This window comes from Erythrolamprus reginae, chromosome 3 (genome assembly GCF_031021105.1).
Source record: "Erythrolamprus reginae isolate rEryReg1 chromosome 3, rEryReg1.hap1, whole genome shotgun sequence".
NCBI classification, from domain to species: domain Eukaryota; kingdom Metazoa; phylum Chordata; class Lepidosauria; order Squamata; family Dipsadidae; genus Erythrolamprus; species Erythrolamprus reginae.
Window position 1 is genome coordinate 43,130,874 of NC_091952.1, and position 20,789 is coordinate 43,151,662.

The 20,789-nt window shown below is 40.3% G+C and overlaps 1 protein-coding gene across 6 annotated transcripts; it reads right to left on the reverse strand.

The window, feature by feature from the left end:
* Positions 1 to 502: 502 nt before the first annotated feature.
* Positions 503 to 20,466, reverse strand: LOC139163813 (alpha-1,6-mannosyl-glycoprotein 4-beta-N-acetylglucosaminyltransferase-like). Of its 6 annotated transcripts, none has more exons than XM_070744990.1 (4): positions 20,449 to 20,466; positions 8,589 to 8,759; positions 6,454 to 6,601; positions 503 to 2,255 (listed from the first exon to the last, which is right to left on the reverse strand). In XM_070744990.1, the coding sequence occupies exons 2-4, from the start codon at positions 8,688 to 8,690 to the stop codon at positions 1,108 to 1,110; spliced, it is 1,398 nt and encodes a 465-aa protein (XP_070601091.1). In that variant the 5' UTR covers positions 8,691 to 8,759; positions 20,449 to 20,466; the 3' UTR covers positions 503 to 1,107. The 6 variants fall into 6 exon arrangements, with proteins under 6 accessions (XP_070601091.1, XP_070601086.1, XP_070601089.1 ...); XM_070744985.1 differs by lacking the exon at positions 20,449 to 20,466 and adding an exon at positions 20,209 to 20,365; XM_070744988.1 differs by lacking the exon at positions 20,449 to 20,466 and adding an exon at positions 19,244 to 19,313.
* Between the last annotated feature and the right edge of the window lie 323 nt (positions 20,467 to 20,789).

The following is a 20,789-nucleotide window of genomic DNA, read 5'->3' on the forward strand; positions in this document are numbered from 1 at the left end:
GACTAATTGGTTCCGGAAGGAGGCTCGTAAGTCGGAACGCTCGTATGACGAAACATTGTTTCCCATAGGAAACAATGTAAAGTCAATTAATCCGTGCAACAACAAAAAAAACCGCTGCCGCCGAACGCAGAAGTTAGCGTTCGGCTTCAGGAGACAGCTGCGAAGCGGCGCGGGTGTTTTAAAACGTTGCAGCCGGCCTGGGGGGCTCGGGGGCTTCCCCCCGAGCCCCCCAGGCCGGCTGCGATGTTTTAAAACACCCGCGCCGCTTCGCAGCTGTCTCCTGAAGCCGAACGCGGAAGTTAGCGTTCGGCTTCAGGAGACAGCTGCGAAGCGGCGCGCGTGTTTTAAAAGGTTGCAGCCGGCCTGGGGGGCTTGCCAGCACCCCCCCGAGCCCCCCAGGCTGGCTGCAACCTTTTAAAACACGCGGGATACGAGCGCCAAGGAGCTGTCTCCTGAAGCCGAACGCGGAAGTTAGCGTTCGGCTTCAGGAGACAGCTCCTTGGCGCTCGTATCCCGAATGTGAGCTCGGGAGGCGAACAAAAATGTCGCTCCCCTCCCAGCTCTTATCTCGAGTAGCTCGTAAGTAGAGCTGCTCGTATGTTGAGGTTCCACTGTACTATCAGCTGAGCTTATTTCAGCTTCCCTGCCAGTGGTCCCCAACCTCTTTGACACCAGGAACCAATTTTGTGGAAGGGGGAGATGGAGAACACAAATTAGATCCCATGAAAGTGCCTTTTCACTTTCTGCTCACTCCAGCTATGTAGTCCGGTTCCTAACAGGCCATATCTTACTGTTTTTTTTCATATACATATATACACACTTCTCTTGTTGTGGGGAAAAAGAGATTGATACAAAATAATCCTGGAAACATGCAACACAAAAAGGAGGTCTCTGACAAGCAGAAGACAATGCAAGTTGTAGCCATCTCTTGAAGAACATTGTTAGACGGCTCTTCTGCTATCAGATAATAGATCACAAATATATCTTCATTAGGACTGAGAACACAGAATTGATTTCTTCCACTGCATCTTGGATTCTTGTATCCAGGAAGGATCAGTCTGCAAGCAATGTTTGTATACTGTGAGAGCCTGACCATGCAAATGGGAATCAGGTCTTAGGCTTTGTCCAGATGCTTATGTTACTTATGATCAATGGCTCAGACTGAGCATTAGTTACCAAAATGTGCACACAATCAGGATCAGAGGTGGTACTATTCTCTAGGTTCTGCTTGTCAAAAATCCCTTCGACAAAGTGCCCAATGGTGATATAGTTAGCACAGCTTGGTCTTGGTGTATGCAACTTCTGAGTGCCCAATGCTACAAGCCCTTCCTGGAGACACTTACGTGGATGCGCCACAGATCCTGTATGGATCTGAATGCGGAAGATGGGGGCAGCCTGTTTAAAGATAAGTGTGAAGGAGTTGCCAACAGAAGGGGCCTTACCCCAAAAGAAACCTATCACTCTACTGTAAGCTTTACTGGGTGTATAATCCTGAAATGTTGCAATATTGGTGATTATATCTGCTGGGGGATTGTCAGGAATCTTAGAGAAATCCTCTTCAAAGTCTTCATCTTTCAGTTTGTTCGATGTGCCTTGGAAGGAGGAGTAGTGACCCATGTGCTGGAAAAGGGATTGCCTGAAACGGATTCCCTCCTTTTGTGTAAGCAGGAGTCGGAAATGCACAAGAAGCCAGTCACAAGGCATCTCTTGGTAAAAGAGCATGAGGAATCGAGCAAGCTGGGGGATGTCAGTAGAACGGTAGAGCTTGGCAATGTAACCAAGTTTGGAAAATTCCAGGGTGACCCAAGAGCTGCCCTCCAGGGATGCCACATGTCTTTTGATTACTGTGAGGAAGTGTTTGGTGCAACGGACGTCGTCCTCAATCATGAGGTAGTAGGTGGAGAGGTTGGATGCAAAGTTCATGAGGTAAGCATAGTCAACATTCTGTTTCGATCGAAAGCGCACCCGGTCATCAGGATCGTTAAAATTCCTTTTCAGGCCTTCCAAGGGAGGGTAATACTCATGAGGTGTGTGGATAACTACTAGGTTTCTCCGATAGAGCTGATCAGGAAACTTTACGGTAATTTCCAACGCCTTTTGATAATTCCACGTACGGTCTGGATCTGTTAAATGTACCACTACTACCATTTCCTTCAGCTCTTCTTCAGAAGATTGTTCAAAGATGGATGTCAAGGTATTCAGGAGATAGTCCCTCTTCATCCGCCGGACAGAACACAGTCCTAATGTCAGAAACCCTGCAGTAAAAAGAAAAAAATGTATGCACCTTGTAAGTTTGACCCCTGCTACCCAGGATGTCAAGTCACGTACCGATTTGTTCTGTATATTTGCAGCCTTATGTAGCTGATATATATATCAATCAACAAGAAACCCAGGGCACTAATTAAAAAACAATTGTCACTAGGTTTAGACTAAACAAGTAAGGAAATTTTGCACTGATGTAAATTATTACAAGAGACAGTAAAAACTCTGGTTTTAGGGATTTTAAAATATGCAGACAAATTCCATGTCCAGGTATAGAGGCAATAAATAGAAAAGGAGAGATAACTGCCTTCATATATGTTTTCAAAAAAAGTTACTTTCTTATGCAGCAGAGGTTTTATTATGTTCTGTGTTCTTATAATACTTTCATGCATTGCTAAATGAATGTAATTCTCTAAATTAGCCTTTCCAACATGCTAATTATTGGACTGGTGTTATTGAACTCCTGTTAGCCTGGGCCAATTAACAGAAAAAAAGAATCCTGCAATGTAATAAATCTGTTAATTTCAAGCATGCTAGGCCAAATTTTGTTTTTATCTTCTTTAAATATTGCAAGAAAAAACTATAGCTACCGGGAACATCCGTGCATTTCCTTAAGATGCCTTAAAAAATTTCATTGAGTATACAATATGCAGCTATTGGCTTGCTGACGAAGTCAAATCAAAAACAAAGAGAAGGAGAAAATGGCTGTCCACAATAAAAGTACAATAAAGCACGGAGTAAAAACATGGGGGAGGATGAATTTATATGTTGTAAGCCGCCCCAAGTCCTTGGAGAGGAGTGGCGTGTGTGTGTGTGTGACAAAAAAACCACACATAACCCTTCCCTGGTACAAGCTGATACAGGAGATGAGCCACTGCCTTACAAAGTAGAGCCCTAGGTTCAAATCCCAGTAAGAGTATGGCTACCTGATGAAGGCAAATAAGCCTGAAATAGATCAATAGTAGTCTCCCTTCCTTTTCATTACCAGCAAAAATATGTGACAGACAGACAGATAGCTAGATAGATATAGAAATATGAAAATGAAGCTGACCAAACACCAATAGCTACATATTTCCCATTTCCATCAGCAGTGCAGTGCATTATTTGTGATGACCACATCACAAATGACACTATTCGACAACATTTTGGCATGGCACCAATTATAGAGAAGGCTGGCTCTGCTGGTAAGGACATTTCCTAAGAGTAGCACCTTCCACTGTTGCCAAGACGGCCTACGAACTAGAAGTTAAAGGCTGGCAACCTCACAGGCATCCAAAATGGAGATGGCAAGACACCATCAACAAAGATATGCAAGCTATAGGCCTGCGCCCTGGATCATTGGCATTCAATGATCCAAAAAGGGGGATCCTGCACTTATGGGAATATGCAAGGAAGAAGAAGATCATCAGTGCAGGTGGCAATGGCTCCCTAAAGGCATATTTGGTCAGGTGCCCATAACATAGATACCCAATCTTAAATCAGACATACTTCTTTTTATATTTATTATACCAGTGATGGTGAACCTATGGCATGGGTGCCATGTGGAGCCATATCTGCTGGCATGCGAGCTGTTGCCCTAACTCAGCTCCATCGTGCAGGTGTGTGCCAGCCAGCTGATTTTTGCCTCACACAGAGGCTCTGGGAGGGCGTTTTTGGCTTCCAGAGAGTCCCCAGGGGTATGGGGAGGGTGTTTTACCCTCCTGCAGCTCCAGGGAAGCCTTTGGAACCTGGGGAGGGCGAAACACAAGCCTACTGGGCCCACCAGAAGTTGGGAAGCAGGCCGTTTCTGGCCTCTAGATGGCCTCCGGGGAGTGAGGGAAGCTGCTTTTACCCTCCCCGGGCATTGAATTATGGGTGTGGGCACTCACACATGTATGATAGCACACGTGCACCCTTTCTCGGCACCCAAGGGAAAAAAGGTTCGCCATCACTGTCTTAGACAGTATGTGTAATCTTGCCAGCTGGGTGACTTTGGGGCTACTTAATTTCTCTCTGCCCTATGAAGGAAGCAAAATGTTTCCAAAAATGTTGGCAAGAAAACTGCAGGGACTTGTCTAGGCTGATTTCAAAAGTCATAGAAACATAGAAACATAGAAGACTGACGGCAGAAAAAGACCTCATGAACCATCTAGTCTGCCCTTATACTATTTTCTGTATTTTATCTTAGGATGGATATATGTTTATCCCAGGCATGTTTAGATTCAGTTACTTTGGATTTACCAACCATGTCTGCTGGAAGTTTGTTCCAAGGATCTACTACTCTTTCAGTAAAATAATATTTTCTCATGTTGCTTTTGATCTTTCCCCCAATTAACTTCAGATTGTGTCCCCTTGTTCTTGTGTTCACTTTCCTATTAAAAACACTTCCCTCTTGGACCTTATTTAACCCTTTAACATATTTAAATGTTTCGATCATGTCCCCCCTTTTCCTTCTGTCCTCCAGACTATACAGATTGAGTTCATTAAGTCTTTCCTGATACGTTTTATGCTTAAGACCTTCCACCATTCTTGTAGTCCGTCTTTGGACCCGTTCAATTTTGTCAATATCTTTTTGTAGGTGAGGTCTCCAGAACTGAACACAGTATTCCAAATGTGGTCTCACCAACACTCTATATAGCGGGATCATAATCTCCCTCTTCCTGCTTGTTATACCTCTAGCTATGCAGCCAAGCATCCTACTTGCTTTCCCTACCGCCTGACTGCACTGTTCACCCATTTTGAGACTGTCAGAAATCACTACCCCTAAATCCTTCTCTTCTGAAGTTTTTGCTAACACAGAACTGCCAATACAATACTCAGATTGAGGATTCCTTTTCCCCAAGTGCATAATTTTACATTTGGAAACATTAAACTGCAGTTTCCGTTACTTTGACCATTTATCTAGTAAAGCTAAATCATTTACCATATTACAGACGCCTCCAGGAATATCAACCCTATTGCACACAAAGTCAAAATGGAATCAAAGACATCACAGATACCAAAAATAGATACATACAACTTCTGGTATATCCCTATTCCTCTGCTTGCATCCTTTCCTCTCCTTAACTATAACCAAAAATTCCGATTGCTAAAGAAGAAGGAAGACAAAAATACCGAATGAACCATTGAGCTGGAAATGAGGCGCATCGGCCAACCGCTTCCTCTTGAGAATAAGAGAGCCTGAGCAATGGCAACGGCCTTACTCCTTCTTTCCTTGGAAATAGGAACGAAGAAGAAAACTCTGCCATTATACATTGTGCTCTACCAGCTGCATCACCCACCGGGTGGCAGCATGAGGCTACCACTGAGCAGAAAAAAATGCAGTCCTATCTAGAGAGATAAATCTAGAGTCTGGAGGACAGAAGGAAAAGGGGGGACATGATCGAAACATTTAAATATATTAAAGGGTTAAATAAGGTCCAGGAGGGAAGTGTTTTTAAAAGGAAAGTGAACACAAGAACAAGGGGACACAATCTGAAGTTAGTTGGGGGAAAGATCAAAAGCAACATGAGAAAATATTATTTTACTGAAAGAGTAGTAGATCCTTGGAATAAACTTCCAGCAGACGTGGTAGATAAATCCACAGTAACTGAATTTAAACATGCCTGGGATAAACATATATCCATCCTAAGATAAAATACAGAAAATAGTATAAGGGCAGACTAGATGGACCAGGAGGTCTTTTTCTGCCGTCAGACTTCTATGTTTCTATGTTTCTATAAATTGGTATGAATATTATTGCTCTTTTGACTAAAGTTAGGAACAGAGCTTTATTTTTGCTTTAAAAACCTTAGCCACCACAAAGGCCTGTTTGTTTTGATGTCCTAAAATGAATTCTACTTATCTTTGGAGCTAGTCCTCGAAGTTACAATTGTTGCATCACCACATGATTGTAATTCAGGCTTCTGGTAACCAGCTTGCACGTACTATGATTGCAGTGACGTGATCGCTATCAGTAACCTTTCCAGCTGGCTTCCCGTAAGGAAAGTCGACTGGAGAAACAGAATTTGCTTAATGACTGGATAAGTTGCTTAATATCCATGTTGATTCACTTAAATGCCTATGGCAAAAATGATTATAAAATTTGGTCTGGTCATGTGGACTCCTTTTGTGGCTGCTTATAACTTACGATGGGAATTCTGGTCCCGCTTGTGGTCATAACACATAAGTCAAGAATGACCTGTATTTGATCTGCATTTTGCTGGTACTTACTTTTCTGGAGTGGAGGCAACCCAGCAAGGTAGTCATAAGAGATATTCAGCGTGTTAGTGGCATTGATAAACATCCGGAGGCTATGAACGGTCCAGTCAGTTGCAATATGGTTCAGACCCACTGTTCGAGCCCACTTCTCAACGTCATTCTGTGCAGAAAGAGGCATTAATAACAAACTTTCACCAAATCAGTACATTAGATTTCTACGGCTATGAAATTATTTCAGTAAAACAGGACCTTGAATCCAACCATCTATTTGAATTTGGCCAACTCAAACTAAAACACAATAAGTGTCTTTGAACTTCCAAAGTTTAATAAACCCTTTTCTTTTAAAGACATGAAATAGAATAGAATACAATTGAATAGAATAACATTTGGAAGAGACTTTGGATGTCTTCTAGTTCAATCCCCTGTTCAGGCAGAAAACCCTATACCATTTCCGGCAAATGGTTATCCAAAGTTTCCAATGTTGGAGCATACACAACTTCAGGGGGCAAGTTGTTCCACTGAATAATTGTTCTGTTAGGAAATTTCTTCTAGGTTGCTTCTTTCCTTGATTAATTTCCATCCATTGCTTCCTTGTTCTGCCTGAAGGTGCTCTGGAGAATAGCTTGACTTTCTCTTCTTTGTGGCAACACATTAGACGTTGGAACACTGCTATCATGTCACTCTTAGTCCTTCTTTTCATTAAACTAGACATGCCCAATTCCAGCAACCATTCTTTATGTTTTAGCCTCCAGTCCCCTAACCATCTTTGTTGCTCTTTTCTAGAGTCTCAATATCTTTTTTACATTGTGGCATTATAGAATTGTATTAACACTTTGTGTGGTCTTGATTAATACAGCCCAGGACCGCATTGGCTTTTTTGGCAGCTGCAAAATGCTGCTGGCTCATATTTAAGTGATTGTTCACTGGGACTCCAAGATCCATCTCCCCGGGGCATATACAATTTATGAATGGTATGTCTGTATGTATGTTTGCTTAGAAAATGGGGTTTTTAAAATATTTTTAAACTGTAATTTAGATTTGTTGTAAATTGTTTCACTTTGTTGTGAGCCGCCCCGAGTCTGCGGAGAGGGGCGGCATACAAATTTAAATAATAAATAAATAAAATAAAATAAATAAATAAATAAATAAATATTTTAATTTTGAAGCAGAAGTCCCCTATATATGCCACTGCTTCAACCTCCGGTTCTAAAAATTCTTGCCATAGCAAGGTTGAAGGTAGATGTGTCTTAAAATCTCATTCAATTCATATTTTTAAGAGTACCAACTAGATCTGTACTTTCCAGACTAAGGTGCTGATTGAATTCTTGCATTCCCAAATTTTGAGGAACTGGTTTGTGATAGTAGCTGGAAGCTGGTAGGCCCCGAGTTCTAGTCCCATCTTAGGAACAAAGTCAGCCAGTCACTCTCACTCAGCCCTTGAAAGCAGGCAATGGTAAACTACTTCTGAAAAAAATCTAGCCAAGGAAACTGCTGGGATTTATCCATGTGACTTGGAAGGCATACACACATTAGAGTAATAATAATGCTCACTTAGTGTAAATGTTTTTTAAGAGCTAACAGGTTAAATAAAAATTGAATGGTACATATGTATAGTACGTATGGGCTTTGAAGAAATGGATTGAGGCCTGTTTTCCTATAGTGGTTACAACCTGGATGGAACACTAGTTCTTTCAAAAAACAGGCCAGCACTATACTGTGCTTTCCTTAACTCGGACACTGTCGGGGGGAAAACTAGGCAGCAAATTGTCAATTTCATCATTATTTCTTTTTACAGATCAACACTGACATTCTGCTTTATTTTCTGCCAAAATATTTTAACAAGATGCTGCCAATTTCTAGGCTGTTTTTCTCAATCCTCACGTTTACTGTAAAACAGTGGACAAGTCAGCATGAAATAAAGAGGGAACTTGCATCCAAGAGAGAACATAATTTAGTTAAAACAGCTTTTTGAAAATACTCAAAATTTATGAAGCAATTTTGGGACTTCTAACAGAGCAAGAACTCATCAATATGTGTTATTTTCTCTCTGTCTCTCTCTGTCTCTCTCTGTCTCTGTCTCTGTCTCTCTCTCTCTCTCTCTCTCTCTCTCTCTCTGTCTCTCTCAGCAAATGTGTTGTTACACTTACCATCATCAAATTTTCATGATGCCAAGAAGCCAGACTGATGATGAGTAGGAACACAAAGAGGAAAAAGGCTGCTGTAAGTGATCGTTTCAAGAAACACCTCATGACAACAGACACTTTGGAAAGAATGTGTTAGAAGCCAGTGAATCTGCAAGCATTCAATTCTCACGTCATCTGGAAAAAAAATTAAGAAGATATTATAAACATTTCCCAATGTTCTTACACAATACAATCATGCCTAAATCAGACACCAACTGCATTGCCAACATATCTGCACTGGAGGTAAATCAGGTCCCAAAAGTTCAACAGCAGTTGATTGTAAATTGTAAGATTTAACTTTGTTTAAAATAAAAGGTACAATTGATAAAGAAATCAAGATGTAAAAATGAAGTCAAATAATGAGATTTTATTGACAGCCTTGTCAAGCAGTTTAAAATTACAGAAGTGTCAAGATTATTATAGAGAAAATGCTAACAAAAGGCTTCAAAAATTCAAGCACTTCTTCCATCCACAAAACAGATTATTTATCTAAGCCTGATCTTTGCCTTTTCTGCTGCAAGCTTTGAAATATCGAGTTTCTAGAGATTAATTGTCATGCCTTGGCAAGCTCTAAGGCTGCTCTGAAGGACGTCTCAGCATTACAAAGAAGAGTACAGTATGTCAGGAAATTTAGTCTGGCCAGGCAACCATTCATAATAAGCATATTTTATGGAGGGAGTCTTGGAAAAACAGCTCCGCTAATGAGATTTCAAATTATCGGTCCACTCAAGTCTCAATTCTTTGAATCTAATCCTGCCTACTAAACTTCCTTTTTAATGACTCTGCAGCATAGTTCCCTCTAAGCTGAGCAGTGAGCAATCGCTCACTTAAAAATCATCATCAACTCAGAGTTTTTCAAACCTGCCCAGAAGCCGAGAGGGAAAGAGTGAGAGGGAAGGGGAGAGAGAGGAAGAGAAACAGATGGGAAAAAGAGAGGAAGGAAAAGAGAAAGAAAAAGAATGGGAGTAAGGAAGAGAGAAAGAAAATCAAAATCTAGTTTGAAACTAGCTCAACTATTTAAGTGGCATTTTGATATTGATAGAGTTGCCCTATTATGAGCTCACTGTTATAGACACACAGTGCAGTATTTTATTTTGAAATTCTCTGAGGCAAAACAGGGTGGGTTTTTTATTTATTTGTTTGTTTGTTTGTTTGTTTATTTAATATTTCTGTGCCGCCCAGTCCCAAAGGGACTGCCGCTCAAACACTATACTTTTCTGCCCACCCCATAAAAAAATTAGAGGGAACACTGCTCTGCAGTCCCTATTTGGGAGAGAATCAGAGCGACTGGATGGGGCTATTTACTAGCTGGATGCCCTTGCTGGATGCCTATGGGAAGTTTGCAGCAGATATTTTTTTCTTTGCCCCTTAGGAAAGAAATTGCTATCACTATCTAGGATTGAACTTTCAATCTTCCAAGTGGGAGGCGAGTGTCTTAATCATGCCCTGCTTTTCTAATACTACCTACTGGATATCATATAATGCTAGAGTCGGAAGACTCAGGATTGGCAAGGGGTTGAAATGCTAACACATTTCTCCACATATTCTGTTACAATCTACTGCTGTGCTTTTCTTATCTATCGGAGAGATAATAAATGTGCATCTTTTTCTGTCTGACAATCCTTCCAAATCAGAAATTATACCTTTTCCGTGACATTTTGTTTTTCAAGCTACAGTACTTGCAGTATTACTCTTCCCACCATACTTCCTGTTTTTTGAAGTTTACAGAGACATTATTTGCACATATACAACATCTTTGCAGTTATTATTTGTGTCCGGTGTTAAACAGAGAACATGGGAAGGAATTGCAATTGTTATCTTTGGGAGCAAATGTTCTGAAATTAATTAGCTAGTTATTTTATACTTTGATAAACTGATTATAAACATTTTAATTGAATTAGTTGTATCAATAAAGTATAAATGTTAAGAAAATATCAACAACCAGAACAATCAGAGTGGTCAAGTTCATAAATCCTCTTGACCCAATGCTTTGGGATGAGGTGGGGATTTGGTCTTCAAAACCTCAGAAAAACATAATAAGGCTAGAGCCATATGACTCTGGGGAGAGATAATATTTTATAGGACATGAGAGAAGGCACATTTCTTGAGTCCTGAGATGACTTGAGAGATGGGTCTAGTTAGATCTTCTATTGGTAGAGTTATTTGGAGACAGGCAGTTCCACAAATAACCAGGCCCTGGAAGGCTTTAAAGCACCTTACATTGTACTGGTGACTGGAACAGCTTATAAATAGAGGTATTACATGGGCATATTCAAGAATCCCCATAACCACCTGCACTGCTATATTCTGAACCAAGTATAGTTTCTGAGCAGGGATAGGTTCTATTTTTTTTTTAAACTACCGGTTCTGTGGGTGTGGCTTATTTTGTGGGTGTGGCTTGGTTCAAAGCCAATGCTAATCCACTTAAACTGAACTGCTGCCAGCTTATATTGTGAGAAATCAGTGGTAAACACAATTCCTGGTTTTCAGATAGGAAGTCCAGTACTGTGGTTTTGAAAGCTATTTAAAGTGTTTCTCTGCAGTGTTACCACAAAGCCAAGTTCTTTCAGCAGTGGTTCATCTAATTTATAGGTAACTCAGTATGTTTGTCTATAAAAATACATGTTGAATCTAATTACATTCATACAGATTCCATTCATTCCAGCCATCCAAATGAGATGATAAAAAACCTAAGAAGAAATCAGAAAGACCAAAACACATAATTTATAGTAGCCAACACCAGATAAGCAGACAATTAAGTAAAAAACAATACCCTAATCAAGGTACTACCAAAACATTGCATACTATCAAGGAACTACCAAACATTGCACTGCCCATTGGTCTCCAAATGCCATTCAAAGTATTGGTTATGACCTATAAAGCCATACATGGCATCGGACCAGATTACTTGCAGGACCATCTTCTGCCTCATGTAACCCAGCAGCTGGTCAGGTCCCACAGAGTTGGCCTTCTCCAGGTCCCATCAGCTAGGCAATGCCGCCTGGCAGGGCCTATGGAAAGAGCCTTCTCTGTGGTGGCCCCGGCCCTCTGGGATCAATTCCCCCCGGAGATTCATACTACCCTCACCCTCCCAGCCTTCCATTAGGCCTTAAAAACGCACCTCTGCCAACAAGCTTGGGGCCACTGAATTTCAACATCTACCCCGGCCTATGATTGAATGTATAATGTATGTTACAATGAATGTGGATGGGTTTTTAAAATGAATTGGAGTTTTAAATTTTGAATTAAGTTCGATTTTTTAACATGTTTTTAGAATTTTAAATGTTGGATTTTTTGCATATTTTTTGCATATTTTGTATTTGAGTATCAGGAGAAGGGCAGAATAGAAGCCTAATGAATAAATAAATAAAATAAATATTGGCAGGGCAAACTGCTATATATAAACTGGGTGGGGGGACAAACAGCACCGTTTCATAATGATGATTTTCCCAGTTGGCTAATGAAATATCAGAAAGCAGACAATCAAATTGAGAGAATACAAGGATTGCACTATCCAAAATAGATTTGTGTAACTGAGCTCGCAACAACAGAATAATAATTTGTTACAGTAAATAATTCTATTAATTTGAGTAGATTATTCACTATCTTTCTGCCAATGCAAAACTTCATTATCTCTTCTGTTATTAGAAGAGATAATCAAGTTTTTAATATCCTTTTTGAGTTAAAACCATATTCTAATATATATTGCAATTAGTGTACTGAGTCATATGTTGGCAAACCATCAAATAAAACTATGCAGTAAATTATCTTTCTTGGTTCAAGCAATCAATATACACACTCCTTAAAATAATTATATCAGCAGTAATATAAGTCATAAAGTCTTGTAACTTTATAAATACAAGTCACAGCTCCATAAAGAGCTGAGAAGGACAGCTAGATATTGTAAGATATTGACTGCTTGTTGATGATTGATCCTATGAACATTTTCTGGGTGTTGTGGATTAGAATAGGGGTCGGCGAACTTAAACACTCAAAGAGCCATTTGGATCTGTTTCCCATAGAAAAAAAACACCGGGAACCATGAAACCTCGGTGGGCGTGGCCAACTCAACATCATTCACTCCCACCCAGTCATATGACCCCCCTAGCCACACCTACCCTGCTGGTCATTAGGACAGAGAACTGGGAACCACAAAACCCTCTTCTCTCTCTCTCTCTCTCTGGTTCTCCCCCTTTCCCTCTCTCTCCCCCTTCTCTCTGTATCTCTCTCCTGTTCTCTCCCTCTTTGTATCTACATCTCTCTCTCCCCCTCTCTGCCTGTATCTCTGTATCTTTCTTCCCTTCTGTATCTCCCTCTCCCCTCCCCACCCTCTCTCCCCCTCTTCAGGCACACTTTATATAAGCCAGCCCCTCTTTTACAATATGATATGGTTTAAAACAGTTCATTTATAGTTACTGTTCAAAGTTACAACAGCACTAAAAAAAGTGGTTTATGACTGTTTTTCACATTTAAGGCTGTTGCGGCATTGGCACATGATCAAAATTCAGATGCTTAGCAACTAACTAATATTTATGACAGTTGCAATGTCCAGGGATCATATGATCCCCTTTTGTAACCTTCTGACAAACAAAATAAAAGAGACCTCAATATTCATTTAACAACATAACTTAACTGCAGTGATTCACTTAACAACTGTGGCAAGAAAAATCATAAAATGGGGAAAATTCACTTAACAACTGTCTCACTTAGTAACATACATTTTGGGCTCAATTGCGGTCATAAGTCGAGGACTACCTGCATTGGTCCTATGCCAGAGCCTCTAAATTTTCTGAAGGTATATTTATCAAATGTGAAACTATTTTAGGAATATATACACCTTGTTTCACTTCCCTGGCTAAGCAATTTTCAAGGCCTATGAACAATGAAAAGAAGGCTTTAAAGAGCTTAAAGAAAGCAAAATGAAACATTGTTCTGAGCATTAATAACAATCCTCAAATAAATTGTCCCAGTATTATAAAATTACACAAACACAACAGCCTCACTACATCAGATGACTAGCAGATGTGACATGGGAATATTATTTGTGAAGAAAAAACTAGTTGCATAAGCACATCAAGGAAAAAGATAAAAGCTCAGGTTTTTAGATTTCTAGAAGTACAGAAACTATGAAATGTAACACACCCTTGGTACATTAAGACAGCTTGATTTTGTCAGGCACAAAACTGAATTATTTTTTCTTGTTCTCAACTTCACGCAGAAGTAATTATTGCTTTAATCAAGTGACTTCTGCAATAATTTAGGTACGCAACAAAAAAAAGTATAATGTATGATATGAACTGCATTCCATGAGATAGCTAGTTTACAAATACCAGAAAGATGAAAACAATAGTACTGTACACATTTCACTGGGGCAACTCACACCCCCCCCAATTCAATTCAAAGGAACTTGAATTGGTATATACCTGGGATTGCCTAGTTCCATGGAATTAAACAGTACTTACGAGTTTTTAAACGCTCACTGAGCAAGGAAGCAATTTTACGGAACAGCCCAGTTATTTTAAGCCCTGCTGTTAACGGGACAGGATGTTTATCTATTACCTCGTTCCTTTCCGACTGTGTTCTTTGTAACCACCGCCCGCATGCCTGCGACTTTAAGGAAACCGAACTCAACCCGACATCCCTTTGGCCGCGCGCGCGGCTCGGGTTCGTTTCCCCCAACAGCCTTTTTCTTCCTCACGGCATGATTCCAAGCACGCAGCAACTCCCCGGGACTCTTCAACCGCTGTTAACTCTTTCGCTGCTGTTTTCAACTTCTCCCCTCCAAAGCTGCGCTTCCCGCTTGTTCGAAAGTCTCCGCTGATTGGCTGTTGCTGCGCAACTGGGACGTATAGAGGGCGCGTGCACAATCTCTTCTTTCCCCCTTTCTTATCTAAGAGCGGGTCCATCAATATCTTCGTGTGCCTAAACCAGGGGTAGGCAAAGTGGGCTCTTCTATAACATGTGGACTTCAACTCCCAGAATTCATTCCAGAGCTGGCATGATTGGTTCAGGAATTCTGGGAGATGAAGTCCACAAGTCAGAGAAGAGCCAACTTTGCCTATCCCTGGCCGAAATAAGTAAGGGGCGTACATAAGTGCACTGGTGTGCCTTTCGTCCCCTGTCCAATTGTCTTTCTTTTCTCTCACTTATCATATATATTTTCTTTCTTTCATATATCCTCTCCTCTAAGTTCACTTTACCCTTATATATACTACTACATGTCTATTTTTCTTCCTATGTATTTGTGTATTGGAGAAATGAATAAATAAATAAAATAAATAAATTAGGGGTCATCAATTTTAAACAGCAACACACGCGCAGGGCCGGAAACTCGGCTTCTGCTGAAGAGCCACACTCAAGCGGCCAAAGAGCCACGTGTGGTTCACAAGCCGGGATTTGCCGACCTCAGAGAAGATAGTTGAGTGCATTTCATTCAATATGGAGAAAATTCCTCAAGTGAAAGAAAATGAAAAACAACACCCCAAATTTCTATTGTTCTCCATGAATGGCATTCTAAGTTATGGGAAATATGAACTACAGTATTGACAAGATCTAATTTTATCTTGTCAATCATTAAGTGTTGTACCACATGATTCTTGACAAATGTATCTTGTTCTTTTATGTACGCTGAGAGCATGTGCAGGAAGACAAATTCCTTGTGTGTCCAATCACACTTGGCCAATAAAATTCTATTCAATTCTGTTCTTTAGATTTTTGAGTGAAATTCAGTTACGGATTACTTCATGAACACAACAATGTAGGACATACTTCATACAGCAATGGCAATAGATCTTTCTCACTCCGTAAACTATCCCTTTGTTCAATAATTTGGTTTATATTGAAAAGTATCTGGAAGACTCAACTAGTGCAAAATTGTATGAGCATTTTTGCATACTAAAAGAAGGGCACATGTAACACCTCTTCTCTGAACTGCACCAGTTTGCTTCTGGGCCCAGTTTAAGCTGCTAGTTATGACATATAAAGCCCTATATTGCATGGTCTAGGCCAGTGTTTTTCAACTAGTGTGCCGTGAGACATGGTCAGGTGTGCCGCGAAGCTCAGAGAGAGAAAGAAAACGAGAGAGAGAGAGAGAGAGAGAAAGCAAGAGAGAGAGAGAAAGAGAAAGCAAGCAAGAGAGAGTGAGAGAAAGAAAACAGAGAGAAAGAAAGAGAGAGAAAAAGCAAGAGAGAGAGAGAAAGAGAAAGAAAGAAAAGCGAGAGAGGGAGGGAAGGTGGGAGAGAGAAAGACATAGAGGGAGGGAGGGAAGGAGAGAGAAAGAGCAAAAAAGAGGAAGGAAGGAAGAGAGAAAGAAAGAGGGAAGGAGAGAGAAAAAAGAGAAAGAGGGAGAGAGAAATAGAGCGAAAGGGAGAAAGAGAGAGAGGATTTTTTTGTCCAAACTTTTTTTAGCCGCCCCCCCATCCCCACTCAATGTGCCCCATGGTTTTGTAAATGTAAAAAATGTGCCGCGGCTCAAAAAAGGTTGAAAATCACTGGTCTAGGCTACAGAACTGGCTTTGCCCCATCACATTGGCCCGACCCACCCAGTCAGTCAGGGAATGTATATTACAGATCCCAACAAAAGCTTTCTCTGCCTATCCCCTATGGAATATTCTGGAAAGAAGTAACTCCTTCCAATCTAGTGGCCTTAGTGGATACAGCTCAAAGAAGTGGCATCTAAATGATTCAGTTATTTACTACTAATACTTTGAGAAATTATTTTAAATTAGTATATTACTTTTACTGTTTGACTGATTTTTATCATATATTAAAAGAACAACATTATCATTAGCTACAATAAAGAGGAAATCACCAAAGGTCTCATTACTCACCCACTGCCTTAGGCTAATTCAAACCCTGTTGTATTTCTATGGTTAAATGCATGAATAATTGGAATCTTCCTATAATCATAATTAAACTTTTGTATTTTTCTACAGCTTTTGCCAAAAGCAACATTAAATTGTTGAGAAAAATAATGCATTCATAAGAAAAAAGCCTCCATATATCTAATAGAGTAATATCTTATTATACCAACTCAACATGACTTGGCTTCTCATCTTGCCAAATGCTATATGCATTTGAACATCAGCAGTTATTCATCCTTCCTACTGCCAGCCCATTAAATAAAAATAGGCAACAAAACAGACTGTGAAAGCTTTTGCATCTCATTTGGAAACCAAGGACTCAAGAGTATGGAGGAAGAATGGAGAGGTACACACAGCAAGATGATTGAAATCTAGGGGTGAATTTTCTACAGTCTGTGTTGATTTGGGGAGCCATGTCATCTGCTTGTGTTGGTCCATTGTGCTTCATTAGGTCCAGGGTCAACGCAGCCGTCTACCAGGAGATTTTGAAGCACTTCATGCTTCCTTCCACAGCTAAGCTTTATGAGGATGCTGATTTCAATTTTCCAGCAGGACTTGGCACCTGTCCACACTGCCAAAAGCACCAAAACCTGGTTCAAAGACCATGTTTGATTGGCCAGAAAACTCGCCTGAACTGAACCCCATAGAGAATCTATGGGGCATTGCCAAGAGAAAGAGGAGAGACATGAGACCGAACAAAGCAGGAGAGCTGAAGGCCGCTATTGAAGCATCCTGGTCTTCCATAGCTCAGCAGTGCCACAGGCTGATAGCTTCCATGCCACACCACATTGAGGCAGTAAATTGCTGCCAAAGAGTCCCAAACCAAGTACTGAATACATATGCATGCTTATACTTTACAGAAGTCCAAAATTATTCTATGTACAATCCTTGTTTTATTGATTACATGTTTCAAAAGAACAACTCAGCTCTTGCAACGTTAACTGTTACTTGAGACGTCCCACAAGACTACTCATTACAGTCCAACTTCTTTCATGCCTCATTGCATAGATAAGGCATATTTAAAATCTAACAGCAATACAGTATAATAAAAATATCCCATTTTCAAATGAGGCAGAGAATGTTCTGGTGAATTGTAGAAACATCATACGTTTCTGTGTTGGAAATATTGTAAAGCTGATATATGTTGAGGTTCTCTCTGAGATCTGGATGGCCCCCACCAAAATGGTATTTTCAGAGGGTCTCAAAGCCCAGACCTTAGGTGAGAGTGACTGAAGCTCTCTTCTAGGTAGTGTGGGGGTTTTTTTGGTTGCTGCTTGATTTTATTTATTGGTTTTATTATTGTTTTTCATTTATGCTTTTTGTGTGTGACCGGCTTAGAACTGATGGCAGACAAGTGCTGTAAAAATATAATAAATAAATCAAATAAATAACAATTCCTCATGGAAAAGCTTATGGAAGGTAAAATGGATGCATCCAATAGTTCTGACTGCTGTCAATCTTCAAGGATAGCGACATAATGCTATATTTTTAAATAGCTCACTAGACAGAATAGATATATATATGGGCTTAGAGATTACTGTCAAATGTTCAAACAGTCATAATATAGTTGGCTGTTGAGTACGTAAGTAATTTGTAGTTAGTTATGCATCCAGTAGAACTAATGGGTAATGGGTAAAATTATAATTTCCATCAGTATTTGAACATGAAAAACTTTACTCCTCTATCGACGCTTAATAGTTCTGACTCCAGCCAAAATGCAGCATAAGGCATATATCTTATTAGCTAAAACAGAACACTCCGAAATAGACACTCAAATGACGCAAAGTTGGACTTAGCATCTAAATCTAATTGAGCTCCACTCAGCAATTTGACTATAAAAGGCTTCAGGGCCACTGTGACAATCCTGTCGCCTTGTCTATAAAAACAATCTCAGGAAAAATGTCCTTGTCTTCAGGCAGTGAAATTCAGCAGCCAGTCAGCACCTATTTTTATTTATAGCAATTATGCTATTAACACTACTGCTTGTATATATCCCTAGTTGATCAGTGAAGACGATAATCTTCAACTTTAATTATTTAATTACAGGTAAGCTCTGAAAGCAATATTGAATCACTAGGTTAAAAATATTTCCAGTGGGGGCTAAAAAGTTGACCATTGGCATTAAACTGCAGGAGACAACCAGGCTGAGCCCAAAGGAGGGGTCAAACACATAATCAGTCTCAAGCTCCTTTGCATCCACAAGAGATCAAAGTCCAGCTCATCTTGAATTCTATTGATTCTTATCTACCACTCTTATCTAGTACTTCAAATTTATTAACATGCAATAAACCTATTTTTCATTTGAACCACCTGATTTCCTGTACTTGACATTAATTTTATATTCGGCATTTTATTTTGGAAAAAATTGTCAATTATGGAGTTCTTATGTTTATCGGGCAATTTATTGTATTGATGCATAGAAAGTCCGCTTAGGCTCCAATCGTTTAAAAATTAGACTGTTTTAACAATAAAGGGACACAGAATGGTTTCCCCCACATCAACATTGGATTTAAGTATTTCAGCTGAAATAAGATTGCTACTGGAAATTTTAAGCTCTTTCATTTGGTTGATTTCTCAATTTCTGCAATACATACAGAAAGTTAGTTGGATTGTGAGCCGGCTACTAGATTGGGTACAGGGCTGTTACTGAGGACAAGCATATAAAATTTGGAAAAGAGCTCCCAGAGTCCTACTGGAATATGACATGCAGTTTTGGGGTCTACTGTTTGATATGTCAGAATCTGGTTATATCCTTACCTCTAGAGGTATAAATAGCTGGCTCCATTACCCAGCACATTAATCCATTTGACTGGTTCCTTGAGATCAGTTTTTGGTAGCCATGACAGAAGTATCAATGTCAGTATCAGCACAGAGCTCTATCCCTAAGCACTTGATCAGACTCATTAAACTACTTGAGACAACATTCATGTATCATACTTTTTTTTATTAAGTTATAAGGTATTGCAAAATAAAAAGAAAATAAGAGGACAATGAAGGGGAAGAGGAAAAGGAGGAAGAAAAGTGAAGAGAGAAAGAAAAAGAAGCACCAATTTCCGAATCTCTCCATTACAGTAGAATAAGCATTAACATCGGATCACAACTTTTTCTTTTTCATCATAATAGTATGATGAGTCAAGGTTTAAAGTCAACAGCCGATTCTGGGAACAAACAACGCCTCTGAATGGGCTCAGTGCAAATACTGTATATAAAAATACATATGTCGACTGGAAAACTCTGCCAAGTAATACCGGTAGCTATTTGCTCTGGCAATCCTTAGAGATTTGAATAAGCACACATCAGAAGAGTAACTTGGACCATCTAAGCTTTCACATGAAAGCTTAAACAATGAGTGACCAACAAACCTTCTACCCCCATAGCAGATATTTTTTTTAAATTTGAGAGAACAATTATTGACTTATTTAGAAACTGGTCGTATATTTATTTGTTTGTTGGTTTATTTGTCAAACAATTATAGTATGATAATTTGTATAAATAAAACAGTAAGAAAAGTAATGATGAAAAGTAATGATAGAAGACAATAGAACAGTAGGACAGGGACGGTAGGCACAATGGTGCGCTTATGCACGCCCCTTAATTTTGGAGCTTTTTTTGGATTCCAAAAAATTTTTGGGATTTTTTTTTTAATTCCAAAAAGTTATTTTGGAGCTTTTCCGGAAAGTAGCCCAGCTGGGAAACCTAAAACAGATCAAAGGATCACTTACTTGAAGAAACCGCCACTGAATTGAGTTACCTTCCCCCCCGCTCAAACCGGAGCGCCACATCTATTCCCCCGACTTCGCGCAATGAGCAATCCGAAGAGAGGCGGTTTTCGCAGCACCCTTTCGGGGGGGACGGGACTTCCCAGCAACTCCGCCTCCGAAAAAAACCCCGTTGCTCCCGGATAGAAGAAAGCGCCTCTCCGTTCTATTTGTCTAAGCGGCCCAACCCCAACGCAAGCCGACCTTTGTCCGAGGGACGCAGACCTCGCCTTAACGCGCCTTCCATTGGAAGCGTCTCGACGCGGACACGTGCCCGGAGCCTGCGAGAGAAAAGAGCGAAAATGCCCACGAGATTTATATGCGCTTGGAGAGGGAGAGGGGGGCAGGATAGAGAGCGGCCTACCCTGCCGCGCGGGAGGGAACAACTGGCGGTCTAAGCACGGGATCGAAACGGGCGTCCAGCCTTTCTTTCCTTAGTATAAGCCGCCATGTCCACGCCGAGTAGATGTCGCCGGTTGCTCAGCCGCGACGCTGCGGTTTCCCCCCCGCCAGTCGGTTGGTTTCTTTCTCTCCCTCTGCTTGAA